Source organism: Dermacentor andersoni, chromosome 11 (assembly GCF_023375885.2).
Source record: "Dermacentor andersoni chromosome 11, qqDerAnde1_hic_scaffold, whole genome shotgun sequence".
Taxonomy (NCBI): Eukaryota; Metazoa; Arthropoda; class Arachnida; order Ixodida; family Ixodidae; genus Dermacentor; species Dermacentor andersoni.
In genome coordinates, this window is record NC_092824.1 from 103,276,306 (window position 1) to 103,295,049 (window position 18,744).

The 18,744-nt window shown below is 48.8% G+C and overlaps 1 protein-coding gene across 3 annotated transcripts in view; it reads left to right on the top strand.

Moving 5' to 3' along the window:
• The window catches only part of LOC126539199 (uncharacterized), a 135,794-nt gene that overhangs the window by 102,715 nt on the left and 14,335 nt on the right, over nt 1-18,744 (top strand). For all 3 annotated transcript variants that reach the window (XM_072285534.1, XM_050185943.3, XM_050185944.3), the window contains one exon: nt 7,017-7,090. Coding sequence is in view for 1 of the 3 variants with exons in the window: in XM_050185943.3 (XP_050041900.1) it covers nt 7,017-7,090 (74 nt within the window). In the remaining 2 variants the exon portion in view is untranslated. The remainder of the gene's footprint in view (nt 1-7,016; nt 7,091-18,744) is intronic.

The following is an 18,744-nucleotide window of genomic DNA, read 5'->3' on the forward strand; positions in this document are numbered from 1 at the left end:
AACGTTCCCATACTGCCCCTCCCTCTGCGAAGGTGCTGGTGGCACTGGCCCACTGCCAGTCGGTGCGGTGATATCGGTCTCAACTTCTGGCATCATCATCATCATCATAACTTATTGTTCCTTAAAGGACCCCTTTCACGGTATTACACAAAGGCGGGGGGGGGGGGGCAAATGCATCAATAAACACTGTGGTCGGTATGTCGTGAAATGAAAACGCATATAAAGCTGCGCTCAAATTTTGCACTAGGAAGTATCGTAATCGTCGGAAACTTTTTTTTTTTAACCTGAATTTTCCGATCTGCTTTGAGGATGCCGTTGTGCTCAAGAAATGTGCTGGAAATAACAGTGATAGGTGAGCGCGGTAGCGATTATAGGCCGGCACTGGTGGGAAGCAGACGACAAGGGCGGCTCTAGCCATACGAAGGTAACATTTTGTCTATTAAGCCGATGTTCTCGCGGTTCATGTTTTATGAAGCGTTGAATTATATTCACGATAATAGGCCGTGTCCGAACCTACGCACCAGCGGCAGCTCCCACCAATTAAGAAACTGATTAATAAACTGAAAACAGGGCTACCGACACGGGACGAAGAGAACGGGGACGCACTCAGGCGCCGTACATGGGTGTCCTCATTCTCGTTCTTTGTCCTGCGTCGATGGCGCTGTTTTTTAAAAGCAATATGGAAAACCACCAACTCGCACAATCTCTGCCGTTCTTCTACAGAGCTCGAAGGCCGTGCTTTTGCTGGCTGCATGCGCCAGGCTCTTTTTTTTCTTTCTTTTTTTATCAGCCACGACAAGCTAAGTGGTAGGATATGCCAGAACTCTGGTTATCAACTCGCAAACTCGCGCTCGTACAAAAGGCTGCACGAGCGCCGCGATGCAAAGAACATCGCTGCCCGTTCTGCCACTCCACTCCGCTTGCGTAGAATAAAACACAAGAGTTTAATAATATACGAACTGCAGTGTAAAGCAACAAGTATGATGTGCTTAAGAACAGCCGACTTACGTACGGTATTCTCACATGCAGCCGAAGTACTGAGGCTTCGTCGCCAGGTCGTGCCACTTACTGATTTTTTTTAGACTTTCTTTTGTCAATTTAAAATTATAAGTCCTACTTAAATCGCGAATAGCGCGCTGGATTCCCATCACTATAAATCATGTTCATATCATTTCTATCGACGTCTCAACACATTCTGGCCAGTTGTCAGTCCCTTTAGGTTCTGTGGACTCCAGACGAACTGCACGCCTAAATGCCACTCGCCACAAAGTAAAAATATAGAGCACAAGGACTCGGTGCATTTATATGAAAACGTGCTGCGCGTAATGCGGAGTTGATACGAATGCAGTTAGCATTCTTTGGGCACTTTAGACACTTTTCGCTCTGCCGGTGTTGAACCTCTCTCACGGCGCTATTCAAGTGCTGCAAGCGTAGTCCACGAATGCCTATCCACCCGATAAAAGCGAGAACGTCCATTTTTCTAGCTGGCAGTGAACGAAAGTTTTACGCCTGCAAAAGACGCCTATGCAATAGAGGCGTAGCTGATTCGAAGTCAGATATGATTATACATTGTCTGTGGGTTAAAACTAGTCGCGTTTGGAAGGCCACGTTCGTGAAGCTTCCTTTGTGGCTTCCGAAGGTGTGCACATTGTAGTCTGCGGTGGCGCTGTGACGCAAGTTAGCGTGCATATACTAATGCAATTAACATTTTTAGCCTGCTTCCCCCGCTACAAATTGCAAATAAAGGTGTCTTAAGCAGTACGGTTTGTCACTACATTCCATGATTGCTAGTAGCAATTACGTCGGCAGTCATAGTCGCGAGATGGGTTCCTGCGGAATTTTTTGTCATCTTTGTGGTATTGCGTCAGCGTCGTAACTAACAAATTCCGTATTGTCATCTGCTCATGTGTATTTTTTTTTTTAATGAGCTCTTTGGAGCTGTTTGGAGTCCCTAACGCCAGTAGGAGACATACCCATGTGTTCTCAAAAATAAATAACGAATAAAACAATTTTAAGCAGACTGACATCTGCCGAAGCACTCGCGGTTTCGTAGCGAGTGGTTTTTATGGATGGTGTAAATATTCTGCAGGCAACTGATAATGCACATACCATGCATAGAGCGGCACATACCAATCGGCAGATACGCAGGGCCACGTAGACAAGGGCACATACCGAGTGACACATAGTCGTGTGACGGGGTATATGCGTGAACTTTACGTGAATATTATATGCAACCTTACTTTACTTTTATTCCAATACACCTAGCAAACGCCTATACATTCTTGAACAAGACACCCTTCCTCCATAGCGATTGATACAAAAGTAGAGAGAACATTCAGAGGCAGAGTCGACGAGGAACAGGGAGTGTCGGTCACTGCTGAGAACATAGTTTCATGCCCGACAAGATTAGCTTTCGTCAAACCCTAATATCTATTGTCTCTGTATCACAGACACTATATCAACACTTTGTACAGAACTTGCAGCTGAATGCACTTAGAGTGCCAAAATAACTTTTTTTTTAAGGAAACCTAACTCTAAAGGAAGCCTCCGAGAACGCTGCTGATGCTGCAGTGTCCTGAACTCGACTCGTTTCGTCAGCTGGAAGTTCCATTACATTGTAAAAGGCGGATAGGTGGCGCAGCAATCAGTGCTGCGCGGCCACTATACGCCGACTTTTTCCTCTTATAGACTTCCACTTGGCACGGAAGTTGTGGCAGTGTCCGGCTATGGAGGCAGTAGTCGGGATGGTCGTGTGTAAAAAAGAAAAAAATCGATCCCAAGATAGACGAAAAGTTCAAGGGCTAGAGTCGAGGGGGCAAGGGGGCGTGCGGGGACTGCTGTCTGGCCGTGGATGGAATACTAATCGCCCGCGTGAATCTAATTAACAAGGCGCGCACGCGTCGATGTCACGCCGTGAAAACGAGATCGCGCGCGCCGATTGTCCCAGCACTGATAGCGCCGACGGCGCCTTCACGCGCCCATCTGTTGAAGCGTGTGCCTTGTCTGCTTTCGCGCTCCCTGGTGGTCGCACTTTCTTTGTGTAATGGCAGCGGCGATGCTGCGACGCGCCTGGCATAGTGGGCTGCGGCAGCCAGCGTGTTCGAAGAGAAAAACGGTGCACTTCTGCGGCGCGGTTTTGATGCTGTAGCGAGGGTGAAGCAGCGTCGGATGTTCTACCCGTTTTGGTTTCTACGAAGCCATGGTCGGACCAACTTGCGAAGCGTGATTTAGTTTCGATGAAACAAACATGGCGGAGCATGATGTTCATTGCACTACATATACCAAGTTTTTTCTCTCTCTCTTTGCTTAACGAAAATTATAAAAAACTGTCTGTGGCAGGTATCACAATTCTAACCCTTGAGCTAAATTACTCGATGAGGTGGCCATTGGTTCTACGAGAAACCAGAATGCGCAATTGAATGATTGAAAGCTCGGTGTTACACTAGAATAAGGAAAATGGTGGTTGGATCAAATTATTTGTTGCAGTTTTTACTGGAATGCAGGAAAGTGACCAATGAATTTCTCCATTTGATTATGGTTGCATCGGTGGGGGCAGATTCAGATTTTTCTTGTATTCCGCTCACCAAAAACGTCTGTGGCAGGACGTGCAGTACCGTCCTCTGCAGGCATTTACGAGGAAGCAGCCCAGTCGTCGAGAGGCTCAACGCATTGCCTCCGAGATTGGATGGTGCGCTCCGTCTCGGTCTGATCTCTAAGGCGTAACAACCTGTCCCAATGCGGGTGTTAATTCCTTGTAACAAAGAAACATTACACAATTTGATTTGTTTTGCATTTCCTTACGTCCTTCACGACTCATCTTATGTGGCACCTTGTGGAAATCAATACGCGCTAGGGAAGTCTAGCGCGGACCTTGGCGGAGGGGGGGGGGGGGAGGGGGGGGGGGGTGGAGTGCAAAACGATGCTGCTCACCGGTGCCTCCAGCTCGATCATAAAATACTGAAAGCGTCTGTGGAACCATTTTCATGCAGGCGACTCGACCGCAATATCCGTATACACCAGCTTTTGTAACTAAAGAAAACGCTCCCGCTAACAGCCGACGATGGCGGTGTTCCGAAGCTTCCGCAAAAAATAGTCTATATAAATGATGCTCCTTCGGCATCTCGTAAGCGCCTGGTAGGGCGCCTCGATTGCAGCGGCGCTTCGTTTGCCGCGTGGGAGACTTGTGTGTTCAGGGGCACGACCGATCGGTCGATTCACATTGCTGACAGTGACGGCTCGTGCTGTTAGGGAGCTGCGAGGACGCGCGTGAATATTTCGTGAAGTTGACTCCAAAGTCCGCGGCAGAGGATCGGGTACCTTGGCGTCTATGACGTGTTCCCGGCTCCGCAATCGCTTCTGGCGCACACAGTCAACAAGGGCGTGGCCTTCGATATTGGTGTTCGCTTCTATGGGGGAGCTCCGTCGCTAGGGCGTGTATCGGGACATCACCTTTAATAGGGACGTTGTTAAATTACGTCGCATTGGGGTGCTCAGCCAATCAGGGAAACCGTATAGCAGCCCCGTGGGCCAATCAGTGTTGGCAAGATGACGAATGTGATAATATTGCGGAATTCAACATTGTGCATGCAGAATAATACCCCGTGACATATATTTCGATTAGTTTTGCGAAAGGTAACACGGACATTCAGAGGAAACAGAGACAGTGCGCTGTTTGGCCCAATTATCACGGTCCATGGCAAGTTTGGAAGCCAAGGACAATATATACCTGTTAGCCTCAACCAAGGTGGTTAGCTGACTTGGCTGCTTGTGTGAACAGCGGAAGAGGTACGAGACGAGGCGGCACAAGCGCTTGTCGCACGCACGTTTTCGTCCTCGTCTCGGCCCTTGCCCTGTTCAGGCTCGATGACCTCAGACACCGCTTCTATAAAGAAACGATTGTCACTTGATTATTGTCGGTCGGCGATCGTTTATCGACTATATCGTGACACGAGCGCAAGGGATGTAGCGGTAGCGCACTTTGGTACGTTATTGCCGCGACACGTGTGTAAGTCAGGCTTCGGTACATCTCTGCGGTACACCTTCACAGGTGTCACGTGATAGCGCTGTGAGTTCGTGTTTCTCTCGTTTCCTTGTTTATTTTTTTCGTTTTATCTTGTATCTACGCACCCGGCATTCTTTTGCGTACACAAGTGTTTCACCTCTTCGACTAAACCTTATAGCTGTGAGCGCAGCGCATACACGTTGTATATGCTTGTCACTTGAAATTGTTGCGCGATCAGTTAACGTCACGCCGCGCTGCGCTGCACGCAACTGGTGCAGGGGGTCATCGCCCGTGTTTCCTTCATCACTCCCGGCGTCTTATACAGTACACGTCGTATGCTTGTCACATGAAATCGCTGCGCGATTAGTTAAGGCTGCGCTGCACGCAACTGGCGCAGGAGGTTACGCGGGGGCTCGCCGCCGCCGCGCGCGCTACCTGGTGGCGGTGGTGCGGAACAATGGCGTTCGGTCTCGCATTAAAATAGACCGCGCTCTCGCGTCGCCGGCCGCTGCTTTAATAATGAGCCCCTAACGAGGCCGAGCCACCGACGCTGCGCATCGGGGCAATCGGCGGCACACCTGCGGCTGCCGTGACGTCACGGCTGGACTTAAATATAGGAGCACGCGTGCGGCTTACGGAGAGGGGGGTATCGAAGAAGCCAGGAGGGCGTCAGCTACAGCGAGCGCGTGCTTGGTTATTCGAGAAGTCCCGCATGCCGCAGAAAGAAAAGAAAAAGAAAATGCTAAGAGCGTTTAGGAATACAAGATGCGTGATTCCTTTCAGCGAGAAAGGTATCGTGCGCAGGGCCGCCCGGATTTTCTTTTCACGCCGATTTGAATTACGCACGTCATCTCGCAGTTCTGCTGTTCTTGTCGAGCCTTTAATGAGTTTTGGATGCTTTTTGTATTTGACGACGCGGAAATAAGCTGAACAAACTGATGGCCAGCTATCACTAAAGTGTGTAGGAAGAACGATGGTAATTGCAAAGAAACTCGCATAAAATTAACCTCGTTATATCTCTCTATAGGTGTATCGCGAACTAGTAGAGCACCGAACCGAGGCGAACATATACACTTCTTTTTGTTTAGTGTTGACTTCCGACACATTTGTTGACTTACGAGCAAGTGAATTGTTTAAGTGAATACGGGCGATATTCGTCGACGTCACAGCTCTTCTGTTTTGGGGCATTGCGAGGTGATCTTTGAATGAAGAACTTCGCTGGTTTTGAAGCCTGGGTGAATGAGCTGTTTGGGTGAAACTCGGGGATCTTGAGAATCTTCGGCCTAATCACTCTTTGTTTCCTTTTTTTTAATGCGCTTTCTGGTTTGCCTAATACAGGCTCGCCCGTAAGGCAGCTGTAGTTGATCGTGGTGGCAGTATATTAACCTGCGGGCTACTGAACGGCGCGTTCTCCCAGGCCTTTCAAATTGGTGGCACTAATTACGAGTTTAGATTACGTCAAAACAACGCCTCCCACGCCAGTTGTACACGGTCGTCCACTTCCAATTTGAACACGGCTCCGGGCGGGCGGCGAGGCCGGCGCTCCGCGGAGCGCCGCTCGTGGGCGCCGGGGTAACTAACGCGCCGGCGCACTGGCAGCCACAAGCGTGGCCGTAGCCGTTTCGTCTGCTACAGCGCGCCTGCACTAGTGTGTGCTGGCGGCTGAGGCCACGCCTGTGGCTGCCAGTGCGCCGGCGCGTTAGTTAAACCGGCGCCCACGAGCGGCGCTCCGCGGAGCGCCGGCCTCGCCGGCCGCCCGGAGCCGTGTTCAAATTGGAAGTGGACGACCGTGTACGTTACGCATGTGATGACGTCACTTTGATACACGTCACTTTGATGTACGAGACTGGACGGTCGCCCGCGAGGCACGGCGTGTGCGTCCGTGGGAACGTCACAATCATCGCGGTCTAAGTATGCTATGGCACACTTAGATTGAGTTAGCAGTTGCTAAGTTCTGGCTCAGCTTTTTTTTCTGTGCTGTTCATTCGGTGGTGGCTGTACTCTTTGTTCACAGGGAACAGTGCACCAGCAGACAGCCGGCGGTTGGGCCCATCCCACTCAACAGCTTTGCGACCAAGGATGTGCCAGGTACGTCCTCATAACTATAGAATCGTCGAGTAAAATGGTTGAAAGAAACAAGTAATTTATATAGTCGCGCACAGTGCCTGCGGCTTTTGACATGCCTATTGTCAACCTGACAGACCACGGACCGGGGAGCACGCTAGTCCAAAAGCTCACATTTAAAATGCTTAATTCTTCAGCTCGCATGTAAAAACTAAACTCTGCAGCGTGGTGAGAAGTGTGTTCACGGCATTGTATTTGAGTTTCTATCTTTGTGTCTATCTTATTCAATCATTGTACCTTAGTTTCTATGGTGGTTTGTCTACTTATTATTTTTTGCTATGTCGATATTTCACTTTAGGTTTATTTGTATTTGAATATGTATTTCGAAATATATCTGTCAATATGTAATTATTAAAATCCGGCAGGTGTCACTGCTGCGATATGTTCATTCGCCATGATTAACCATGAATTAACACTCATGCATATATCATTGAGAAGCACGGATCATCGACTTGGCGCTCTTTGGCCACATCTGGCCCTTGCGCCAATAAACCCTACAAATAAATAAATAAATAAATCAATCAATCAATCAATCAATCAATCAGTCAATCGCCATGATTTTTTGTTATCTTTTCTTCACGGCAAGGGCCGGCCTTAGACCGGTGGTGCAGCGTCTTTTGTATGCCTCCCTAGGTTTGTATACTCAATGAACCGAACTAAACTTAATATTATTAAGCCTTTACCTCGATATGGTTCACGAGCCCGAAATCACCCGATAAGAAACGTTCCGAGCCACAACGCACCCAACCGATTTTACAACATCGATTCAGGATTCAAACGGGGCCACGAAAACGTGGCGCCGACCTCCATGCTCCAAAGCGGGGGAGTGTGCGCGCTGGTGATTACGAGCACAGGCGCGTTTAGCCACGCTGGGGCGCGTGGGTCACACGGCTACGGTCGCTGCGATGCTAAAGCACGCGGAAATTTGTATACAATTCACACCACACGTGTCGCTATAACAACGATATCGCGGCACCAGGAATGTGGTAGATGGGTGCAGTACGATCGCGAGCCAGATAACCGGGGCTCGGATCCACTGTACGGTTGGTCCTACAAACTGTCGTCACGTTGATGGCCACAATCTGGGTCTCGGGACTTCCGAGGCGACCGGCCACCTGAGGCTCTTTGAGAGGGTTGTAACTTCAAGCGTACAGCAACAGGACAAAATGAGACACCCAAATACATACAACGCTGGCTTTCTACTTTGAACTCGAGCTTCGTGGGGGACCCCTTGGACCCCATGTCTCTGTTTCACGCGCAACTTGGGCCATTCGCACGTGCGATCGCTGGGGACATGCCATTCCGCAGCCTTGTTTCGGATCGCGTACATTCCTCGCGGGCCTCTCTCTCTCTCTCTCTCTCTCTTCGGCATCCCTCTTTTTTATAGCGTCCGAGGTACGCGTCCTCACCTTCGTCCGGCAAATTCAACTTCGGCGCTCTTGCCTGTCGGAGGTGCAGACCCACGCGGTCCCGCGGTCCTCTGAGCAATGCTCTGAGCATATTCTAGCCTTGTAAAAGTTTGTTTACGTTTGTCTTCGCCTGGACGTTACTCTGGAAGATAAATTCCAACTTGTGGTACTCTTTCCGTGTACTAAGATGCTAAAGTGAGGTATTGAAAACACGCGCACGAACACGCACTTAAATACACATGTAATGGCGCCCGAACGCACGCGTACAATCATACACATAAATACAGACACGTGCGAGGGAAGCTTGGCTGTTTCTTGACACGTATGGATATTTTTTTTATTATTTTGCTCAAGTCCCTGCGGCATAACACGTTTGATGCATGCAAGCAACGTGTACGTTTAATTTTATGGGAAACAAAGGGAACGCAAAAGCCAGCGTCAAAAATACGACAGTCCCGGGCCTTGCGATTGGATTGGAGCCAACTTGGGAGTGTTCCCGTGCATGTCACCACGCAAAACTCTCTCCGAAAGAGACGACGTGCCGACCCGTTTCTCCCTCGTCGACTGCTTTTGCTTCTGCATATCGCTGCGCCCGTGTTTCTGTTTTCGCTGAAATGCTCCGAGGTTCAGATATAGAAGGGTTTTTTCGTGGATTGACCGCGAAAACGTATCGCACAACATAAATACGCACGCAAAGGAACGCTTCCACGCGAAGTGCTGTCGTGCCTCACAGCAGGCGCGCGGCAATCTTTACCGGCCTGGCTATGCAAAGTCGCGATGGGCGTCGCGACGGCGTCATCGACGGCGGAGATCGGGGAAGCGAATCTGTTGCTTTCGTGCCCGCAATGTTTCTCTCTCTCTCTCTCTCTCTCTCTCTCGTGCGTGTTCGAATAAAAAAAGAAAAAGAATGATGGAACACTGCGATAACTGTGTTGCACGGCGCTTGCGTTGTGCACCCGACCACCTCGAGCACGATCACATATGGAACGCGTGCGAGACCCGTTGCTCGGCGATTTCGATAGGGGGCGATCCGTGCAACCCTGTTTCGATATCGTCTGTTCCTTTCCGTACGTGTACTGCTCCATCCAGGTGCGTGGCACCTAGTCCTCCTTTCTCGAATGAACTGTTCGTGCGATCAGTTCACCCTACGAAGTTGCATTCGTAAACGAGGCGGTCGCTCGATATATAACTACAACCCGAATGCCGGGACTGCCGAAAAGGTCGCGTAACGATGGGTTGACTAGCGATAGAAACTGCAACTACGTGCGGGCTTCTCTGTGCCGTCTGTTTACTAGGCAGCTGAACAGACGATTGCGTCGCGCGCTCTGACCGACTCTTATTGCTCGTACGCGTAAGCAAACGTTCGCTTACTTGATAAAACTGCGGCTTTAACGTTTTATGACGGCACTGCCGAAAAGGTCGCTATACGGCGCGTTAGATAGCAACAGAAACTCCCGTTTGGCGTCCTCCTTGTGCCTCTGTCAGTTTGCCGGAGCAGTCGGTGCGCCGTGTCTCAGATAGAACTGCCTTGTAAGTTTTACGGCGCTGTGCTGCCGGGAAGATCACGTAACGCCGCGTTGACTATAGCGGCAGCAGCTTTGCCAGCAAAGCGCGTTTAACCCCATTATTTTTTTTTTTTTTTGGCTGAGGACTTTATCAGTCGTTGAGGACTCAAGGTCAACAGTATGAAATTCGATTAGCCGATAACGTTGAAGCAAAGTGATACAATAGCATCGTGGTAGCCTTTGGCTCGCCCTAATCAGTGACGTCATATAAAGTCTTAGGTTTGGCTATCCGAAACTGATCATCACGGAAGGTCGTGTAAATTGCGTTCTTTTCTCGTTTACCACAAAGAAGTGTGGGCCGTTTAGCGAGCTGCGATTACTTCCTTCAGCAGCGAACGCAACTTCAAAATTTGGTCAGAAAACGCGTGCCAACGAAGTGATGACCACGCTCGAATTATTTCGTTAAATCGGGAAGTTCGTAAAATCGAGTAAGGGATTTTTGGGTCTTTCGAAATCTAAAATTGTAACGTAGCGACACCCAAAAGGTACCGCGGCATTGTATTTGCGGCTAACCCACCACGCCTATACGCGTGTAAAAAATCCGCGAGGGCGGCCCAACTACCGCCGCCTCTAGCGCCATCTGGTGCGTAAGAACGCTAGCGACTGCTGAGTTCGTTGTTCCATGCATGGGCGAGGCGTGCAGCCTCTTCAAAATAAAGCTAGGGCCGTCACTAGGGTGACTGAATGTTTTAACGCGATAGCGTCAGAGCGCACGATCGAAGAAAAACCCGTCTGCGTCAAACTAGAAAAAAAAAATCACAGCATTTTTTTTACTCATTTATTTCTGGTAAAGATTCGTTCAATCGGGTTTAATGCAAGGTAGATTCGTTAATTCGGGTTGATGACAACACTGAACCTTATGGGTGCTTGCCGGGGAGTGGACATTTCTTCGTTACATCGGGAACTTCGTAAAATCGGGTTTCGTTCGATCTATTCTAACTTATGATTACTCCGCGTTGTTGTGCCGCGCCACTTTTAAAAGAACGTGCACCATTTGTGCCTAAAACTGCCAAGCACCCGTCAGGCTCAAGAAACAAAAGACCAGATTGAAAAACGATTGAAAACTGCAGACCCGTCACAGACTGCATTACCCTGGACGACAGAGAGATGCGCGCTCTGTTATTATTGTATTGTTCTTCATTATTCCTGTCGAAAAATTCATAGAATGGAAATATGTAAAGAAAAAAAATTTGCAGCGGAATGAACTGCGATATCCCGCTCGGACTGAATGACGCGAAACGAGCAAACAAATTCGCTCAAAGCAAAGCAAACCAACAGAACAAACGGGCAAAACGTGTACATAGAAAAGAATTCTCACTGCTGCACAGCTCCACTATTTGGCCAGCCGGTTCTGCCCGCGACGCGGGGCCCGTAATCCAGATGGCGCGGGGAGGGGGGGGGGGTCAAGCGTGGCGGGAGATGATAGCCGTCCCGACGGAGGACGACCGACTCGGCGTGAATGCTAAACGCGCTCTTTACTAAAGATTGCAGGGTGGGCGCGCGCGCGATGGCGTGTAGGCCCACCGGCTCGCTCGAAGCTGAAGCGTTCGGGGCGAAGTGGCGCACCGCGTGCGAGCACAGGTACGGTGCCGTAGCACAGGTGCGACGCCGCGCTTGCTCGATATGCGGCTGCTATCGCGGGCTTGCGTGTAATGCACACCGCGGGAGGCGGGTGCGAGTCACTGGTATACGTGATGCGTGGAGGAGAAGGTTTGGAGGCTACGTAAAAGTTTCGCGTTAAGGGGCGTGACATTTGCATGCGCGCAAACTCAGTCGCGCAATCCGTACGCGCGCGCGTGCTCCCCCCCCCTCCCCTCCAGTAGTTAGCCAGTCCCCCCTCCACTCCCCTACCCCCTTCGTTCAGAGCGGAAATGGAAATGAGGTTCAAGCTGGCCGGCGTTTCACTCCAATTGTAGTGAGTGGGCTCACCCCTAAAAAAAAAAAAAAGTAAAGTTAGAGCAGTGAAAGGTCAGACGCGGTGAGTGGGGCATGCGCTTATACCTTCCTGCGGGAATGATTTTGTATGCCGCGGTTTAAAAACCTTTACTCGAAATAACGTGTTCTGTGTACGGACGTGTATACGGCAGTTGCCTCGACGTGTAGGTTGTGCTGCGCTGCTCAGGTCGAGGTGGCGGGTTCGATCCCGCGTGCGGTGGCCGCATTTCGACGGCGGACGAAATGCAAAGTCGCTCGTGCGCTTATATTTAGGTGCACGTTAAAGAACTCATGGGAAGTAGAAAATTATTCCGCACTCTCCCGCTGCGGCCTACCTCATTATAGTGCCGTGGTTTTGGCATGTAGAACGCCAAGGTTTAGTTTTTCTTTTTTTGCAAGTTATCGCAGAAGCTGATGAAGAGATTGGCGTTGCGCTGAACAGTTATTTTTGCTGCTTCAGGAGACGTCTTGCACGTCTCAGAAGAAATTCTGATGTGCTGAACGAGAGAATGCACGACAAGATCTACGCTTTGTCCTGCGTCTTTCTTTTTTTTTCTGTCTTTATGTATCCTTGCGTAGTTACGTGTTTCGCTGGCTGTCATTCTAGCGCTAGAGTAATTACACATATGACAGGGACAAACACGAGAAAGCAGGACGTAGCGAAAGTTCAGGTCTCTCGTGATCGTGTCCGCGTCATCGGGCTATCACATTAGCGCTCTCACCGACACTTGCTCTGATGCTACACTACAGCTTAGTGAAGTCGTTAGCATATCTTCAACTTTCTTCCGCTGGAATCAGTTGAATGAAAACTCTCAAGTTGTAATGAATACGAAACGTTCAAGCCGAACGATTCCGATAAGAATCAAAGTGAGCAAAGCATGTTTCTTTGTCTATCACGTGATTCTAGTAGGCGTCTGCCACGTTGCTCCATCACGTGTCTATCACGTGATTCTATCCCGTGTCGACCACCTGACTCTACCACGGTTATACCGCGCGTCTACCACGTGGTTCGACCCCGTGTCGACCACGTGACTCTATCACGGGGTTCTGTCCGGTGTTTATACCAGCTGTCTACCAGGTGGTTCAATCACGTGGTTATTACACCGTTCGACCGCGTAGTCACCTGTCTTTGTCCCGTGTCTGCCACATGGCTGTACCTCAATTCCACCAAGTGTTGTTCACGTGTGGATCACGCGTGCCTATCACGCTGTTATACCACAATTTCATCACGTGATCGCAACGCAGTTCTACCACGGGCCTGTCGCATTCGCATCTACCACGTGCTGCTCCGTAATCGTGCACGAATCCCATCGTGCCGCTTCATCGTAATGCACCCGCAAGTGTGTCTCAAAAGCAATGAACAGATTGAAACACCAACACATTGCGGATCCGAGAAGTCCGGCAGCTTCTAAGATGCTTTCGAAGCAGGACCGACGCAGGAACGGTTACGTATCTCGTGCAGTGTTTGCGCGACCTTGCGACCGCAGGTAGCGTACCGTTTCAAGAGCATCTCTCTCTCTCTCTCTCTCTCTCTCTCTCTTCTTTCCATTCGCTATCTCGATGCATAATCGCTCTGCGCCTGCAGAAGTGGTACGCGTACAAGTTTCCTTCTATCTTTAAGTTTTCTGGTGCGTTTCCAACTCTCGTCCTGCGGGTCGCGTGTCCTCCCGCTTGTTCATCTTCGGACCGCCGAGCTCGTGTTACACATGGGACAGTTGTTTCTTGGTCGCGTGGCGCGTAATCTGGATCTTTCCATCTCCTCGTACTTTTTTTTTTTACCCTGCCGTGCATGTTTTGTGCCGTGCGTGCACAGAGGACAGCATAACATGTTTCTTGCTTTCTTTTTTATTCTCTCTGTCTCTTATTTTCTTCTTTCATTCTTGTTTCCTCGAGTAAAGTGGACTTGCAGGCCGAGGCCATACGTAGATACCAGATCGATCTTTACCAGCGGCGCTTGCGTGGAACTTTCGGTACGCGGATTTGCTTATCGGCTTTCTCGCGGTTTCTGGTCCGCCCTTTCGTCGCGGCCAATTTCTTTCTGGACGCGTAGCGCGGGCAGGTGATTGGAATAAAGAGGTCACATTCAGAGAGAGGCGGAATGAAAAAAAAAAAAAAAGAACCACCCGTAAAGTTACGTGGAGTCCGGTTCTCGCTAAAGGCCGTTTAATTTAAGGCGCACTATATTCAGAGCCGCGTCGTTGTAGGTCATCGAAAGGAGCATCTGCATGGTTTGTACATGCGGGTGCTTAGTTGCAAATTGAGAGAAATATCTTAATGCTTCAAGCTGTGCTGCGCGTTTGCCGCGCGGTTTCAGTGCGAATAGTTCTCGCCGTCTGGATCCCGTGGACCGTATTGAAGGCTTTACTGTGACTGAGTTTGCTGCATCCATTTCTTTTGAAACGAAGCTTCTTTGGCATCACTCCCACACGTTGACGTTTGTTTCTTTTTACTTGTATCGACTGCGCAGGTGCGCAATGGTGTCATACGCCTGTATCGGCTTATATAGTGCCAAATTTGTACCAGGCATCCTGAAACCTTTCGTCACCCTCACCACATATCAAACACATATCCAACACATATCGAACACATATCGAACACATGTCAAACACATATCGAACACATGTCAAATACATATCGAACACATATCCAACACATATCCAATCAGCCCCGATCTACTGTGGCGTTTGACTAAAGCTTGTGCGCTACATGTTTTCCTAGTTCACTCACGTGGTTTATGACGCATGGGCATAGTGGCAAGCGATTTCAACGCGCTGAATTGTCAGCACGGGGTATTTCGGTAGTAACAAGATCGGTTGCGTTTCGGATATAACATTAAAAAAAAGGCACTCTGGACTACTAATCAATTAGAATGGGCAATTGACGTCATCGGACATGTACAGGGTGTCCCGGCGAACAACCAAGCTGTTCAACAACAACAAGAAAGGTTAAAAAGAAACATGGTGCAAGATGCAAATATAAGTCCTATATGGTGTTCGGTCGTGACACCTCTGACGGCCGAACACGATAGGTTTTAAAATCGTGTGGTGCGCGATCTCGTGTCAGTATTCCTTTTTTTCTTTTCGTTCAACAGCTTGGCTAATTTTAGCCGGGACACCCAATATATCGTAGATACTGCAGAAGACCCTTTCTCCCAGTTGTGAATGGCGCCACTTTGGAAGATCCAGACAGCTGCAGAAAAAAAAAAAAAAAAAGAGTAAACGACCCGATAACCACGGACACGTCGCATAATATGTGAATGACGAGTCCTGCACGTTCTGCATACAACGTGTTGTGTTTCAGTGCTAGAGATGCGAAGTGCGGAAAAAAACGGGAAAATTCCGGAAAAAAACAGGTTTTTTCCCGTTTTTTCCGGCGCAGTTGGAAAAATTGGGCAAAATTTCCGCGGGGAAAAACGTACAGAAATAAAGCTTAGGCGACACCCAGCGTTGAATGTGAAACGGAAACACTGAACGCGAAATCGAAACGTCGCACATGATGCCGAAACACCAAACGGCGGCTGGCCACTCGCCATCGACGTCACATAATGTCAGCTCCAGCGTTAGCGTAGCTCCGTCATTCGGGGACGGTTTCTCATGGTTTGGTTCCCGTTATTGTTCAACCTTGACTTTCCGCCGTACACGTGTGCAACCTGTGGCGGAAGTCCGCATATAAAGCCGTGTGGAAGCAAATTCTGCAATGGTACGGCCAATTTCCGACGTGTGGATGCCCTTCAAGGTCGGGGAGACCGTTGGCGCGGAATACGGGGATCCGCTGTCACTGGATCTCGGAGCACAGTACGCACATGAACCTCGAAGTTGGAAAAGTGTACTCCGATGTGGCAGAATACGGGACGAATTCAAGCATATGGTCAAGGTCCGGAATATGGGCTTCGGCTAACCACATGCCTCCTTCAACATGGTGGGAGGGAATCTGCACGAGTAAAACAGTGATGCCTCTGGCTCGAAACATTTTACAGATTCCATCATCATCAGCTGCTTGTGAGCGGAACTGGTCCGACTTGGCCAACATTCATACTCTGCGTAGGAACAGGCTGCGTAATGAAACGGTGCAAAAGCTTGTTTTTGTACACGCACATCTCAACATAATGAAGAATGCTACAGATGAAGTCAGTGATATTGACTCTGAATAAGAGGTAGAACTTCATCGTTTTACCATCTCGACCAATGTTTCCATAGTCGAAGCCACGACGAAATATCCACAGAAGAGATATTTCAGTGTTCTTTGTTCCTTGTTTGAAGTGCCGTAACAATTCTAGGAAGCCGCACCGATTCACAGAGAACTGAACGCGTTCGCGGTGATACTTCTGGTCTGCCTTCGATCTGGTAAACCCTGCATTCCTTTGTGAAAAGGCAGAAAGCATTTCACTCCTGTTATTTACATAAGGAGAGTTATGGCTTTTGACATTTTCCAATAAACTACTGCCGTATGCTAAAGAAAATTTGTTCTTTTCCATTTTTTCCAAAATTTCGGGAAAAAACGTGAAAAAAACAGGTTTTTTTTTCCGATTGCTCAAAATTTCCGGAAATTTTGCATCTCTATGAATCAGTGCACTGTTCTCCAAAACTAAGAGCGCTTCGCTTACATGGGACAGACATGAGGGATGCGTCCTGCCAAATCATTTTTCCTTCACACACGGTATTCGATCATTGCCGCCAGTGCACATAGTGTGCGAGCATTACACGACACTTCAGCGGCTTTACGAGGACCCGAAAACCACACGATGCGCACGAGTGGCAGGAGACGAAGAAGACAGGCATATTTGTCCCAAACAGGTCGGCATAACTAAAAACAACTAACGAATAGAAGGTGCCAGTCCGGTTGAAACTGCGCTTTGTCATACATGTCCTTTGGGAGAATATCATGCAGTAGGTACTGTAACGGTCGAACACGACGTCCTGTGCATCGTAGAGAAGCGTGTGCGTGTGTTTCATTTCTTTTTATCAGGAGCAGTTGGGTGTCCGCTATGACAGCCTGCCGCTGTAGCAGTAGATGAGTTCAGAACCGTACGCGAGTCGGCGAAATATTTTTGTTTTTCTTTTTTTCTCGCGTTCTTTATGTGAGTTGTCACACATTGTGAAAAGACGAAAGTTTTACACAGCAGTAAAGGAATAACCCTGTCACACGGGCACCCACAAACTCCTTTTTGACTCCGTTGTCTTTATCTCGAGGGATATGCGCTCGGTGTCTCACCGTCGCCAATCCGCTGAGGGAGGGGATTAATGGAGCTTTTGGTCACGGGAGATTGGCGATCTCCCTCGGCAGCTGAAGGGTGTACCCTCGTTTCCATACCAGTTGTTGTAAAACTGAGAATTTAATGACTACATGCATTAAAATTAATGTTGCGTGTGTTTAGAGCATTTCTATTAAATTAAATAAAAGTTCAAGCACAATTCAGCAGTTACTGTCCTGTGACTAGCGCAGCGTGGCCTTAGTCGCATTTGCGTCATTAAACCCGAATTAACTAACTAACAATTCAGCAGCAGTCACGCTTACTGCGCGCTGCACGATAGTCTCGACTGTAGGCCGCTTGGCGCTACGTTTTTCTCGTCTTTCACGACCTCTACGCGAACGCGACAGAAGCGGGTCGAGTCGACTTGTCGGGCTGAAATACGCCTGTCGAGTTCACGTAAATGGTTTAGCCGGTTGGGCCGAACAAGCGTCGAGTAGGGCTCAGCCAGCGCGACTGCGCGGGCATAGGTTGATTCAGTCAACCTCAAAAGATTCGACCAACTTCAAAAGTCTGTGTAGTAGCGACAACCAGTGCGCGAATGCCGGCAGTAGGAAGTATACGAGAATGATTTATTCGAGCAAATAGCTCTCACGGCGAAGCTTATAACTGCGCAATTACGGTATACGTATTGGCCATCTGCGTACAACGTTACTCCAAGTGCGCATTAATTACGGACGAACACAGGCGCTTCCATCGTTCGAAGATGCGTAATGCTGCAGGCATCTCGTCGGGTAGGCCAGGTTAAACTGGTTAATCGAAAGACAAGAACAGACGAAAGAAACTGGTTCACGGCTGCCTGCGCGACCTCAATCATTGAAGAGGAGGAATTAAGAGTAAAATGGAATCTAACGGGCGTTTCGCCCAAAGCAGTGGCGTTCAAAAAATTTTCTTTTCTAATAGTTACTCGACAGAATTTGTCCGGTTCCTGCTTTTGAAAGGTATGCCGTATGCGAAAACGAAGAAGGCTTACGCGCTAAATCTTGTTCTACATTCCGGCTGCAACTGGATATATTATCTCTTGATATTTCCCACTTACCTAAGCGGAACAGCGTTGTACAGAAATGAATCGCGAAATTTATGGAACGACATTCCATATATTTGAATCGTTCACTCTTTAAATGCACAGAGATAAATATACGGAACTGCGTTCATTCAACTACCCGCTGTTATCTGGAAAAGCGTTCTACATACTTGTAACCTTTACCATGAATATCGCGTCGTACATCTCTAGCTGTACCTGGAGCTATGCTTAATTATGCAGGACACCGTCCTGAACACCCGAACAGGGTTCAGCTAGAAGTGGGTGAAACATTCTTCCGGTGTGTGTGTGTATATATATATATATATATATATATATATATATATATATATATATATATATATATATATATATATGCGCACACAAGGGGCCCGCCGTGGCAGCGTAGTGACTGGTGCTGCGCTACTAAGCTCGAAGGC